The sequence below is a fragment of the Bidens hawaiensis genome, unplaced genomic scaffold (genome assembly GCF_021521415.1).
Source record: "Bidens hawaiensis isolate Kalapana, Puna unplaced genomic scaffold, B.hawaiensis_p1.1 tig00002442_1, whole genome shotgun sequence".
In the NCBI taxonomy this organism is placed as follows: Eukaryota; Viridiplantae; Streptophyta; class Magnoliopsida; order Asterales; family Asteraceae; genus Bidens; species Bidens hawaiensis.
Genome location: NW_027491135.1, coordinates 956,368 through 969,060, shown reverse-complemented (window position 1 = coordinate 969,060; position 12,693 = coordinate 956,368). Strand labels below are relative to the sequence as shown.

Below are 12,693 nucleotides of genomic sequence, written 5' to 3'. Positions count from 1 at the left end.
TCCAATGGCTCTCCAACATATTCGTTCTTTAGAGTTTTGCCATCTAAGTTTAAAAAATTTACCGTGTGACCCCTTATCACTGCTAATGAAATCTTTGTTCTTTTATCTTTTTCCTCTATACTTTTAGCCTTTCAACTTTGTCCATAAAACTTTTAGACTTTCAAATTTTGTCACACAACCTTTACCGTAACGAATTGTACCGAACTGTCCGATTTCCTACCCTATCCCCGTCGCAACACACTATAGCTTTCAAACATATAACGCATTTAACGCACTCTACTGCAACACGCCGATAGAAATAATATACATATAAATTTAGGTTACAATTCTACATTATGTACAGTGGCGGATCCATAAAATTTTCTCACAGGGGTCGGGAATTTTTATGGTCGGTACTAATACAAATGTCGATTCGAATCGGGTCGAGTCAGGTCATATATAAATAAAAAAAGGATTACCAAACAAAATATTAGATAACAAATAGATCAAAGTTGTTCTCTAAGAGTTTTCATTTTTTGAAATCTAACCGTTACACCATCTACTTTAACATTGATAAGCAAGTCTTTCTCAATGTAACAAATACAACTATCGCTTAAATTTTCATCACCCATTCGATTACGCAAATCAGACTTCACATACTCATCGCCGAAAAGGATCTTTCAACGGTTGCGGTTGCGACGGGTAATACGAGAGCTAACTTTAATAAACGATACACCAATTCAAATGAATGGTGTTTCTTTGTTTGAACCATCAATTGAACAAGACTTGCTAAACCATTCAATTTGTTAAATCGTTTATCTCCTTTCAAATTATCGATGTATGTCGCAAGTTCAACCGAGAGTCTTCTTTTATCACTTTCATCAAAATTATACGGGTACAAGTCCACTAATCGTAATATTTTTGGAATAGAAAATCCCAGAAAATTATCACAAGGAGTTAAACAACTCAAAGAAACAAGTAAGTCAGATGTTACCCTCGTTAAAACGGTCCCCAAACTCTTGGATTTGCAAATCTAGAACCGCATTGAAGCAATCATACACATAATAGTGGCGATTTTTCATGTTTGTCTTTTTTCTTGGCGTTAGTATGTTAATGTAGTCATCATCCATCTTTACCTCTAGAATATCATATTTTTCACAAAAAGAGCTAACATTCTCCACAAACTTGTTATACCCCTCCAACCTAAAGTCTTCAAGTTGCCGCTTGGTTGAAGAAACCAATGAACTCGCGTTCACCAGATCTTGTTCTTTTCTTTGAAGACGTTGAGACAATGAGTTTGTGACGTCTAGAATATGAAACATCAAGTGCAAGTAAAATACAAAGTCGTATTTTTTCATTTCTAGTTGAAGTCCTTGCGCTTGGCTCATGATAGCTTTCGTATTACCCGTTTCTTCAACATATTTAAGTACATCCATGATCATTGGATATAAAGTAACCAAACGATCAAGTTTTTATAGTGGGAATTCCAACGTATATCTCCGGGCCTTAGAAGAGATATCTCTTGATTCAACCCACTTCCGGTAACCAAGACACCTCTCAAGTGTTTTTTTTACTTTCTCGATGCTTATCTTGTCGTTTGCAAGATGCGCAAACGACATTTGCTATAGATGCAACCATTTAAAAAAATCTCCAAATAGGCTTATGTTTGTTCGCAACACCCACAACAACAAGTTGAAGTTGGTGAGCAAAACAATGTATATAAAAAGCCGAAACATTTTCTTTTAAAATTAAAGCCCTTAACCCGTTGAACTTACCCGACATATTACTTGCGCCATCATAACCTTGGCCTCTACTCTTGCCCAAACTAAGTCCATGTCGGCTAACTAAATCATCAATAGCGGATTTGAGAGTTAACGCCGACGTCTCCAAGACATGAACAAGCCCAATAAACCTTTCCTTAACCACCCCATATTTATCCACGTATCGAATAACCACGGACATTTGTTCCTTGTTGGATACATCACATGATTCATCAACTAATAAAGAGAAATAATCTTCACCAAGATCTTCAAAAATTTGTTTTAATACCTCTTGAGCAAAGCAATGTTTAAGATCTTGTTGAATTATTGGACTTGTCATCTGACTATTCCCTGGTGCATTACCTAAAATAACCTTGCCAAGCTTTTCGTTTTGTTCCCCCATTAATTCTAAAATTTTCAAGAAAAGCCATTTATTTAATGAATCTTTTGATTCATCATGACAACGAAATGGTGCCCCTACCTTCACTAGTCTTTTTGTAAGACTACTAGAAGCACCTAATCTAAGTCGATAATTTGACTTTTCCTTCTCACTCTTTTTATCAACAAAATTTTGTAGAGATTGATCTTGGTTAAGCAAATCTTCACCCATTTTAAAGGATTTATTATAAAAACAATTAAACTCCCCTTGATGAAATTGAACTTTATCTTGTCTAGTCCTACCGTTAAACCCCTCGCTAATGAAAGCTTCTTGGAGATTTCTAACTTGATCCTTGAACAAGTAGCAATGTAAGCAATAAGCACGATCGTTTTTTATACTATTCTCTAACCACCCGTTAAAATTAGTATACCAACTAACCGGAAAATGTCTTGAATCATTACCGATCATTCTACATAAAAATTCCACACCGCTTGGTTGACATGGTCCTCTTAGTAGATATGTTCTTCTTATTGCATCTCGTTGATTCACGTTATAACTAGAGGTCGGTTATCTATCGCCAGGATCCGAAGGAAGATCATCCAACTCAACAAACTCGGGAGTCTTAGAAGAAAATCCTTGATTTCCTTTTTGTTTAAGAAATCTCTCCATTATCTGATTCATTATTCTTTCTTCCTACAAGATTATAAATACAACAAACTTAGCAAGTAATCAAACTATTAACCTAAAATCACAAAATTCCCCCATTTTTTAACATAATCTAAACATCATTAACCTAAAAATCTTAAAGCCTAACTAAATTAGACATAAATTAAATGTATTATGTATTTATGTTATACCTTATCACAAGGATGGATGTACGAACGGACCAGGGAGGGAGGCAGAGAGAGTTCGATCAGAGGCCAGAGGGTGTGACCGATTATGTTTGTTCTTGTTTGGCCAATCAGATGGTGAGAGCGGAGGCGGTAAATTGGATTGGAAAATATTAGTTTAGAATAGGATTGGGTATTGGGCTAAAAATTGAGTAGGGTTTGAGTTAGGTCTTGGGCTTAAAATTGGATTGGATAATATACTAATGGACTTATTTATATTAATAGGAAAAATTGTTTATATAACGTTTATATAATTATACTTATAAAATTTTCATTGTATTTTTTAATACGGTTAGTCTCAAAATCTCATGGGGGTCGTCTTGAAATTATACAGGGTTCGGCTTCAAAATTTCACAGGGGTCAGGGTCAAAATTTTACAGGGGTCGGTGGGGAATTTTCAGGTATATTAACACTAAAAAATTTTTTTCACAGGGGACGGGGGACACCCCCGACTTGTTACTTTCTCCGCCCCTGATTATGTACATGTGATAGAGCAGAATGAAAGTAATCTTAAAAGAAAATTGTTATATTCTTGAATCATCAAATCATTACTGTTGAACATAATTTCGGATACCAAGTAATTATTTGGTGAACTTGAGGGACTAATATTATCAAGTAGAGTCAAACTGAGTTAGGGTTTGAGATATTGTAATCAGTCTTCTAAGTTATATTTTATGATTAATATTAACGTGAGTTATTCATTTAGTTTGTGTTTGGTATCACAACGGTTACGCTCTAGGTATGTAAGAAAGCCCAAATACGATATTAATCTATTGATAATTTAAATTAAATTTATATTTTTTTTACAAAGCTTCCCCAGTACGCTTCCAAGAAAGCGTTTCCAACACGCCTTAGGCGACAAGCACGCCTCAGGAAAGCTTCCTCTTATCGCTTCAGCTTCATGAAAGACAAATAAGACATTATAATTTTATATATATTTCTTTTATTGAATTATTAAATTTATTGCATAAATTATTATTTTTGTTTATCGATAATAGGAAACCGACGGCCGACATCGTCGATGTCGTGATCAATAAGGAATGTTCGGTCAAGTCATCATCAGAATTACAACCAAGTTCAAACGGGCTGTGATAGAATAATCAAGATGAGGGTCGGTGACGAGGGACTAATATTGTCAAGTAGAGTCAAACTGAGTTAGGGTTTGAGATATTGTAATCAGTCTTTTAATTTATATTTTATGATTAATATTAACGTGAATTATTCGTTTAGTTTGTGTTTGGTATCACAGCTGTTACACTCTAGGTATATAAGAAATCCCAAATACAATATTAATCTATTGATAATTTAAATTAAATTTATAGTTTTTTTCAAAGCTTCCCCGGTAGGCTTCCAAGAAAGCGTTTCCAACACGCCTTAGGCGACAAGCACGCCTCAGGCAAGCTTCCGCGTATCGCTTCAGCTTCATGAAAGACAAATAGTACATTATAATTTTATATCTATTTCTTTTATTGAATTATTAAATTTATTGCATAAATTATTATTTTTGTTTATCGATAATAGGAGACCGATGACAGACATCGTCGATGTCGTGATCGATAAGGAAGATTCGGTCAAGTCGTCATCAAAATTACAACCAAGTTCAAACGGGCTGTGATAGAATAATTGAGACGAGGGTCGGCGACGAGGTCCATATTCAAAGGAAGGAAAACAAGTCGGTTTTAGTTTTAAATAATTTTTTGGTTAAAATAGTTAATAAACTAAGATTTTTATTTGGGTCGAACAAGCAGGTTCAATTCAAAGTTCGTTTTTATACGGGTTACAAGTTATGTTTTGGTCAAGGTTTAATATGAACGATGTGCTTCTGTTTTGATTCGAGAACAAGAGATGATCATAGAAGATTGATGTTCCCTTGATTAGACGAAAAACATTGCAGCTAGAGGAGTGGATATGCGAGTTCACATGATCGAGGGAATATTTGGGGATAAGGTCATGGAGATAGTAGAGTTCAGGATGAAAGTAATCGTGTTTTCTGTGTATATCTCATAATAATCAAGTTACAATATATAGGAAAAGATACCATAACAACCTAGCCCTATATTAAGTAAACAATATCATTTAAATAAACATGAGATAAATATTCTACTAATATTCCCCCTCAGCTTGAGCGTGTGTAGGACGTGACGTTCAAGTTGTTCCGAAACATGTAAAACAACTATCTAGGTAGGCCTTTGGTGAATATGTCGGCATATTTGAGATGAAGACATGAAGAACTCAAATATGACCGATTTGAACCTTTTCTCTCACAAAGTTTATGTCCATTTCAACGTGTTTTGTGTGTTGATGTTGAACAGAGTTCCCTGAAAGATAGACTGCAGAAACGTTGTCACAATATACGATTGTTGCTTTAGTGACTGGAGTGTGTAGCTCAAGAAGTAAGCTACGTATCTAAGTTGCTTCGGCAACCGCATACGCCACCCCTCGGTATTCAGCTTCCGCACTAGATCGTGAAATTGTTGGCTGACGTTTGGAGGACCTTGATATGAGATTATCCCCGAGAAAAATACAGTAACCCGAAGTGGTTCGGCGTGTGTCCGGGCATCCACCCAATCTGCATCGGAGTAAGCCACAAGGGAGTGAGTGGGAGAGACCGATATGTGAATGCCATAATCTATTATCCCATTAATGTAACGTAAGAAACGCTTCATAAACGTCAAGTGTGAGTCCCCGAGGAGCATGCATAAATAGACAAATATGTTGAACAGCATAGGATATGTCAAGCCGAGTGAATGTAAGGTACTGGAGGGCGCCGGTCAAGCTGTGATAAAACGAACCGTCTGCCAATAAATCCCCCTTGGTTTCACGGAGTTTAGAACTGGTGTTAATGGGTGTATGTGACGGCTTACAAGTCGTGATGGAGGCCCAGTGTAGAATGTCTCGCGCATACTAAGCCTGAGATAAAAACAGATCACGATGATCTCGGGTGATAGTGATTCCCAAAAAATGATGTAACTGTCCGAAGTCGGTCATGGCGAATTCTATAGACAAGTGAGAGATAACATTATTTAGGAGGCTTGGATCTAAAGCCATAAGAACGATGTAATCAACATACAAAAGTAGATAAGCAGTTTGTCCACCATGTTGATATTTAAATAGAAAAGTATAACATAAACTCCCCCAAAATCCGATGAATAAAACAAACATAGAAAATCGGTGATACCAAGCCGGAGGTGCGTGCTTTAGACCATAAAGAGATTTATGCAGACGACATACATGATTCAGATAAGTAGAGTCAAAAACATTGTGGTGGTTTCTGCATAAAAACAGTTTCCTAAAGTTTACCATGAAGGAACGCATTTTTGACATCCAAAGGTCGGATATCACACGCACAGGAGGTGGCAATAGTCAATATGGTGCGTATAGTGTCCGACTTAACAACCGGACTAAATTTGTCAGCACAATCAATACCGACCATTTGTGATCTGCCATTACATACCAGACGGGCTTTGTATTTGTAGAAAGTGTCGTCTGGGTGAAACTTGTGTTTAAAAAACCACATGGAACGAATAACAGGTCGATCAGCGGGACGTGGGACTAGTTCACACGACTATTCCCTGCAAAGAATTAAATTCATTGTTCATTGTATACAACCAATTAGAGTCTGACAAGGCTTTCATATACGAGGTGGGTGCGGGAGATATATTTGTGGTGGCGAAAAGGTTGTACCGGGGATTTGGTGTGTGCAGTCCAGACTTCGCGCAAGTTTTCATGGGATGATTATTAGTGGAACAGATGTGGACGGGCGGTTGGGGATTAGGTGAGACGGGTGGGTCAGGTGTGATCTGTGAAGTGGTGGGGAAGGGTGATTTGGCTTGGGAGGTAGGTGGGGATGGTCTGGAAACGGTGGAATGGGTTTGAGGGTTGGGATTAGTTTGAGATGAAGGTGTGGGTGGAGGGTCATTTATGAAAGTGTGGTAAATGGGTAAAGGCTCATCTAAATATGAGTATGTGGTGGGTGAAGGTACAAATAATTGGTTAAAGGGAAAACAGTGCTCATTAAATGGAACTTGACGTGAGATGTGAACACGCCTAGTTAAGGGGCCGTAGCATCGGTATCTGTGAAAGTCAGCGGGATATCCTAAAACAATGCAACGTATGGAACGAGGGGCCAATTTGTGTGGTTGGTTGGCCGCAATATTTGGTCAACACTCACAGCTGAACACACGTAAATGGTCCTATGTCGGGTGGCGATGATAGAGTGCGAAAGTACGTGGTTGAAAGTGTAAGCGTTTGGAGGGTAAAATATTATGCAGGTAGGTGGCGGTGTGTAATGCTTCAACACAAAAGGTGGAAGGGAGGTGGGTGTGGATGACAAGAGAACATATTATGTCATGTAGACGACGGAACATACGTTCAGACATCCCATTTTTTTGAGAGGTGTGTTGGAAGGAGAAGCGAAAAACAAGGCCGTTGGAATGAGAAAATTGTTTAAAGGCGTGGTCGTCGAATTCCCCCCAAGGTCACATTGAAAGGCTTTTTTACTAAGGTATTAAATTGGGTTTGGATGAGTTTGTGAAATTCACAAAAGGTAGGGAAGGTGTCTTATTTATATTTTAGCTGATAGACCCAAACGTATTGTGTGTAGTTATCAATTAAAACCATATAGTATTTATAACCCGAGTTGCTAAGAATAGGTGAAGTCCATAAATCACAATGTATATATCAAATGGGCAAAAGGTAAGGGAATGAGATTCATGAAGAGGTAAACGCTTATTGTTCGAAATATGACATGAAGAACAAAAAAAGGACTTAATAGTCTAATTACAATTAATAATAAGAAAACGACTAAGATAATCTTGCACGTTTGCTTCAGGATGTCCAGGACGATCGTGCCAAGGTGTAGATGTTGATGAAGACAACAAGGTAAAGGCCGATGGTGTGAACGGATAGAGATCCTCGGTACTATTGTGACGGGAAATGTGGCGTCCAACCTTGAAGTTGTCACACCCCGACCAAAAGCGGAACATGTCGGGGCGTAAACGTATTGATTGGACAGTAGCTCAGAAGACACTAATTAAAATGATAATAATTATTTAACTTCATTAGAATTAAACAAGTATACAAATTCAATAATCGTAACAAATACATCACAGTTTTGTTATTTGAATAAATAACCTAAGGTAAAATTAATTTCTTCAATCTTGAACAATGTAAATTACTTGTACATGTAGCATGTATAAAAATAGAGTTTGTCAACATTAATGTTGGTGAAAATACATAAATTATATATATATATATATATATATATATATATAATATATATATATATATATATGTAGATAAACCACAATTCATATGTAAATGATGAATATTACCAATATTATGAAAATGTAAACAACTAAATAGACGTGGACCCGTTCTTATTGATACTAAATCAAAGTACTTGGGTAAATGTATGATCATACTAGATGAGGATGAGATACCAACCACCAAACATAAAACAAACAATTAAGCACATAAAGCATTATCATAGAGCATGCAATAATCACACATAAACATATACTGAATTGTGTTTGAATAAATGTGATAAAAGAATATAAATAGTGAAAATAAGCTATACATGCTACCCCAAAATATAAAAGATGAAAAAGGGGTATGTAAACTCACCTTAGAGACAAGGTAGATGATAACGGGGAGACGGGTAGAGTAAACAAGTTAGTTAGTTACCGCAACGAGTCCCGACGATATGCCCTCGAACACGGCTGGATTTAATGATAACGAAGGGTGGGTTCGGCTCAAGAACACGAGATTCGAAATTGAAATTACATGGCTTCTGGGTCACAATCGAGTTAGGGTTTAGCATAACATTCATGTGAGGATAGTGCATCTTCGTTTAATTGAGCAAGCGACGAGTATTTATAGGGTTACCAAGATCATGAGGTGTGGCTCGTGATAGTGACGATTTGGTGGTTATTTGCTGTCAATTTCCATGTTTATATGCTGATTGAATGCGTATTGGGATCATTGAAGCATAAGGATGGTCATATCCGTGATTCCTGGCAGATTTTATGGATCAAAAATCACAACGGGGGGGGGGGGGGGTAAGGTTTCCTTTTTTTATTTGTTTACAAAATGGTCCCTGGTGTTTGCTTAGTTAGCCAAGTTAGGGCATAACATACTTAAGGGGATGGTTTATGCACATTCTTGATAGTTATATGATATTATGAAATAAACGATACCTGCATCGAGTGTCGGGAAGCGAAAGGAGTGATAAACGAAGTAATACTATCATTCTCATTTAATAGCGGGGATTGAATAATAATTATAATTATTTGATGTTTTTAACGAGGATTAATAAAAAAAATAAATAAACAAAAATAAACGGGTTTGAAATTTAGCGAATGTTACAGGATTCACAACTTTTGAAAATTTAGTCCCGAAATTAAAGAAAAACTATATCATAAAGAAAGTAAATAAGAATCGAGAGAACCCCCTATTTTCCAATAAAAATAACACAGATCTTCGCTTGGTCCGAATAACACTACAAACGGAAAATTGTTTAAGGGCACTTATATATAGGATGTACCAGCGGCGTATCCACCATGCCCTTATCGCATCGATATTTGTATCGTTACCCAAAATCACCCTAGGTTCTGAGTTATGACACACAACAGTATTCACTTTGAGTTCCATGTGATGACTTTGATAATTATGTGCGCACTCATAATTATTTAGATCGTCGCATGATGCACATAGTTTGTCCCGTTGTGTGGGTTCGATAACAAGGTATTATCATTATATATATATATATATATATATATATTTAAATGAAATTATTTAATAAAATAATAAAAAAATGTAACTAAATCAATGTGTGAAATTCGCTGACCATAAATGACTAGAAATAGCAATAGAATGAAATAAATAGATGGAGAAAAAATTTGATGTTAAATAATGAGTTTACACATTCGGTGTATTAAAATACTTCAGGTGACAACAAAATTCATGAATAAATATTCACATAAATAGGTCAACAAATCGCATGATTAAAGAATATAGTAATAGATGAGGCTTGGAACCAAGATTATAAAATCAGGTAAGATAAGGAAAGAGTACTATGAGTGTGAAGTGAATTTTGGAGGATTTGGGTAGTCATGTATTAAAATATTGAAATAAAATTTGGTACATGTGACTCCTATTAGATAGTTATGTACAACACATGTTCATAGCCCCAATTTCCAAAATGTTTGTAGGAAATCGGTCATAGGTAGTTTATGATACAAATACGGTACTATTAGATAACCATGCACATCACCATGCACATAATCCCGGTAACTAACCTATCATAGACCACTTAAATCATGATAATAAATGGTGTAACAATAAATAGTTCAGTAAATGACCTAATAGGAATAATTGGGAGATTGAATACCATTATAAATATCCATAATTCTCATTCATAATAAAACTAGAGATTTAATGAAATCAATACAATAGATTTAAGGAAAAGGACTAATTAAAATAAACATCTTTTGTGTAGCATGTCTTCATAAAGGGTTAGGCTGGGAATCGTTGATGTAACACACATGTCCTTGAGCACCTTGAGTGGTTTGGTTAACTTGAGGTTGGTTGGTTGATTGGTTGGTTGACTTGAATTGGTTGAATGGGTTGGGCTTGAATTGCTTGATGGGTTGAGCTTGGATTGGTTGAAGTTGATTTACCTGGGCTTAGTAAGCTTGATATTGAGTGGTTTGAGTTGGGTAGGATTGAATTGGGTTCATGTGTGCGAGTCTTGGGCATGCATTGCGATAATGGCTAGGGGCCTCCACAATTGTAACAAGCTCTAATAGTTGAGGGTGCTTGAGTAAACGGTTGAGCATAAGGTAAGCTTTGGGGTTGGGTTCACGGCGTGTGGTAAAGAGGTGACAAAATCGATCGCAATTGGTGCATTGACGACACTTGAGGTTAGGCGAATGGTGAAATTTACACGTATCACATAATGGGTGGGGTCCTGTGTAGGGCTTCTTGGTGGCTTGGGTTTGCGATTAGGCCAAGACATAGTTTTGGGAATTAGACTTTCTTTTATTGTTGTGGTAATAGGGAGGGTTGTTGTTTTTGTGCTTGAAGGATTCGGGCTTAGAAGACTCGGGTTTGGAATATTCGGGCTTGGGTTCTTTGGTGGGCTCGGATACAGGCTTATCATTGGGCTTCTTGGAATTTTTCCGCGTCAAGGTCCCGACCTTATCGTGGTTTTCGGTGAGGGTACCGACTAAGATGATGGCATCATGGAGGGTTTGAGGGTCACGACTTAGGACGGAATCTCGGATTTGCATAGGCAAACCCGATATGTACTTGTCGATTGAACGTTCAAGGGGAGTGACCATGTGGGGGATGAGAAGGCTCAGTTCATGGAAACGATCATTGTATGTGGTGTCATTACCACTTTCTTGTTTCAAATTCCAAAACTCCTCTTCCAACTTCCGAAGTTCATGTTTCGGGCAAAACTTCTTGAGCATGAGTTTCTTGAGCTCATCCCATGGCAAGGCCATGGCAACCTCAGCGCCAAGCGTGCACTTATCACCGTTCCATCAATTGAGGGCATTCTTCTTGAGTACGCTAGAGGCGTAAGTGGTTTTCTTGTCCTCTGTACATTCACAGTGGAGGAACACGCTCTCCATTTCTATGAACCATTGGATGAGAATAGTATCATCATCGATACCGAATTATTTAGGGCGGGTTGGCACTCTTGAATTGTTTGATGGGGCAAGCAATTGGGTTCGGAGTTGTGGATGATGTATGTAGTTTCCCAGCCGGATCTACACAGGAATATCTCGTAACACGAGGGTGCGGAATCCCCACGTAATACGATACGAGCGTAAGGTATATAATACGTTGAGACGATACACAAACACACGTTACAATACTAATAAACACGTTTGTATTGCAACACTTCAACACGTGATCTCAATATCACTTACACGTTCTCTCGCAAAACCTTAACAAAACAAGCCGAAGCTGAGGTTATATAATCCTCGACAACTTCGCTTGTCTACAAGTTCGCCTACATCCCAGGCGAACTTGTGTGACATTATATCTAAAACCAAAACAAACAATCTAACACGATTACAGACACATACAAAACACTAAATACTGAACTACTGACATTATGCACCAACAGACTCCCCCTTGGCAGTAGCTTCATATTTCTATCTTCATTCACGTGTCTTGTAATCACAAAAATCTCGTGTCACCCGTCTTCAAGCATGAACGCCCTGTCTGACACACACAGAGACCACTCTCTGGTACTTCTTGGCTTCATCCTTCCATGCAGGAATATAGAATATCTTCTTATCGTTTAGCACCTGCAAGTCAGCTTGAGACAAATTTTAGCAAGTGCATGGGATCATACACTCTCAGAATTTCTTGTTCATCTTCATCTTCCAAAACCGCTTCAGCTGTTTGGCTATCAACATACCACCACTTTAGACTCTTTAAAACATCCTTGGGCATTGTCTTCATCGGCACTTCTTTCAAACACCGAACCGGCTTATATTTCATCACCATCCAAGGTTTTCCATCAGCTCGCATTCCTCTTTCCTTATCTTCAACCAGCTTCCCTTTCTGCGGCTTTAACAATTCAAACTTCTTCTCTTTCACACTTTCTTTCCACACAATCTTCCCAATTATTCTGGCCATATTATCATCACATCTATTAATCAACCCCAAT

At 37.4% G+C, this 12,693-nt stretch overlaps 2 protein-coding genes across 2 annotated transcripts; both read right to left on the bottom strand.

Annotated features, from left to right (window-relative positions):
• Positions 1-962: 962 nt before the first annotated feature.
• Positions 963-1,415, bottom strand: LOC143619454 (uncharacterized). The gene has a single exon (XM_077091385.1). The coding sequence runs from the start codon at positions 1,413-1,415 to the stop codon at positions 963-965; it is 453 nt and encodes a 150-aa protein (XP_076947500.1).
• A 202-nt stretch (positions 1,416-1,617) lies between these two features.
• LOC143619453 (uncharacterized) lies at positions 1,618-2,349 on the bottom strand. The gene has a single exon (XM_077091384.1). It carries the CDS (start codon positions 2,347-2,349, stop codon positions 1,618-1,620), a length of 732 nt encoding a protein of 243 aa, XP_076947499.1.
• Between the last annotated feature and the right edge of the window lie 10,344 nt (positions 2,350-12,693).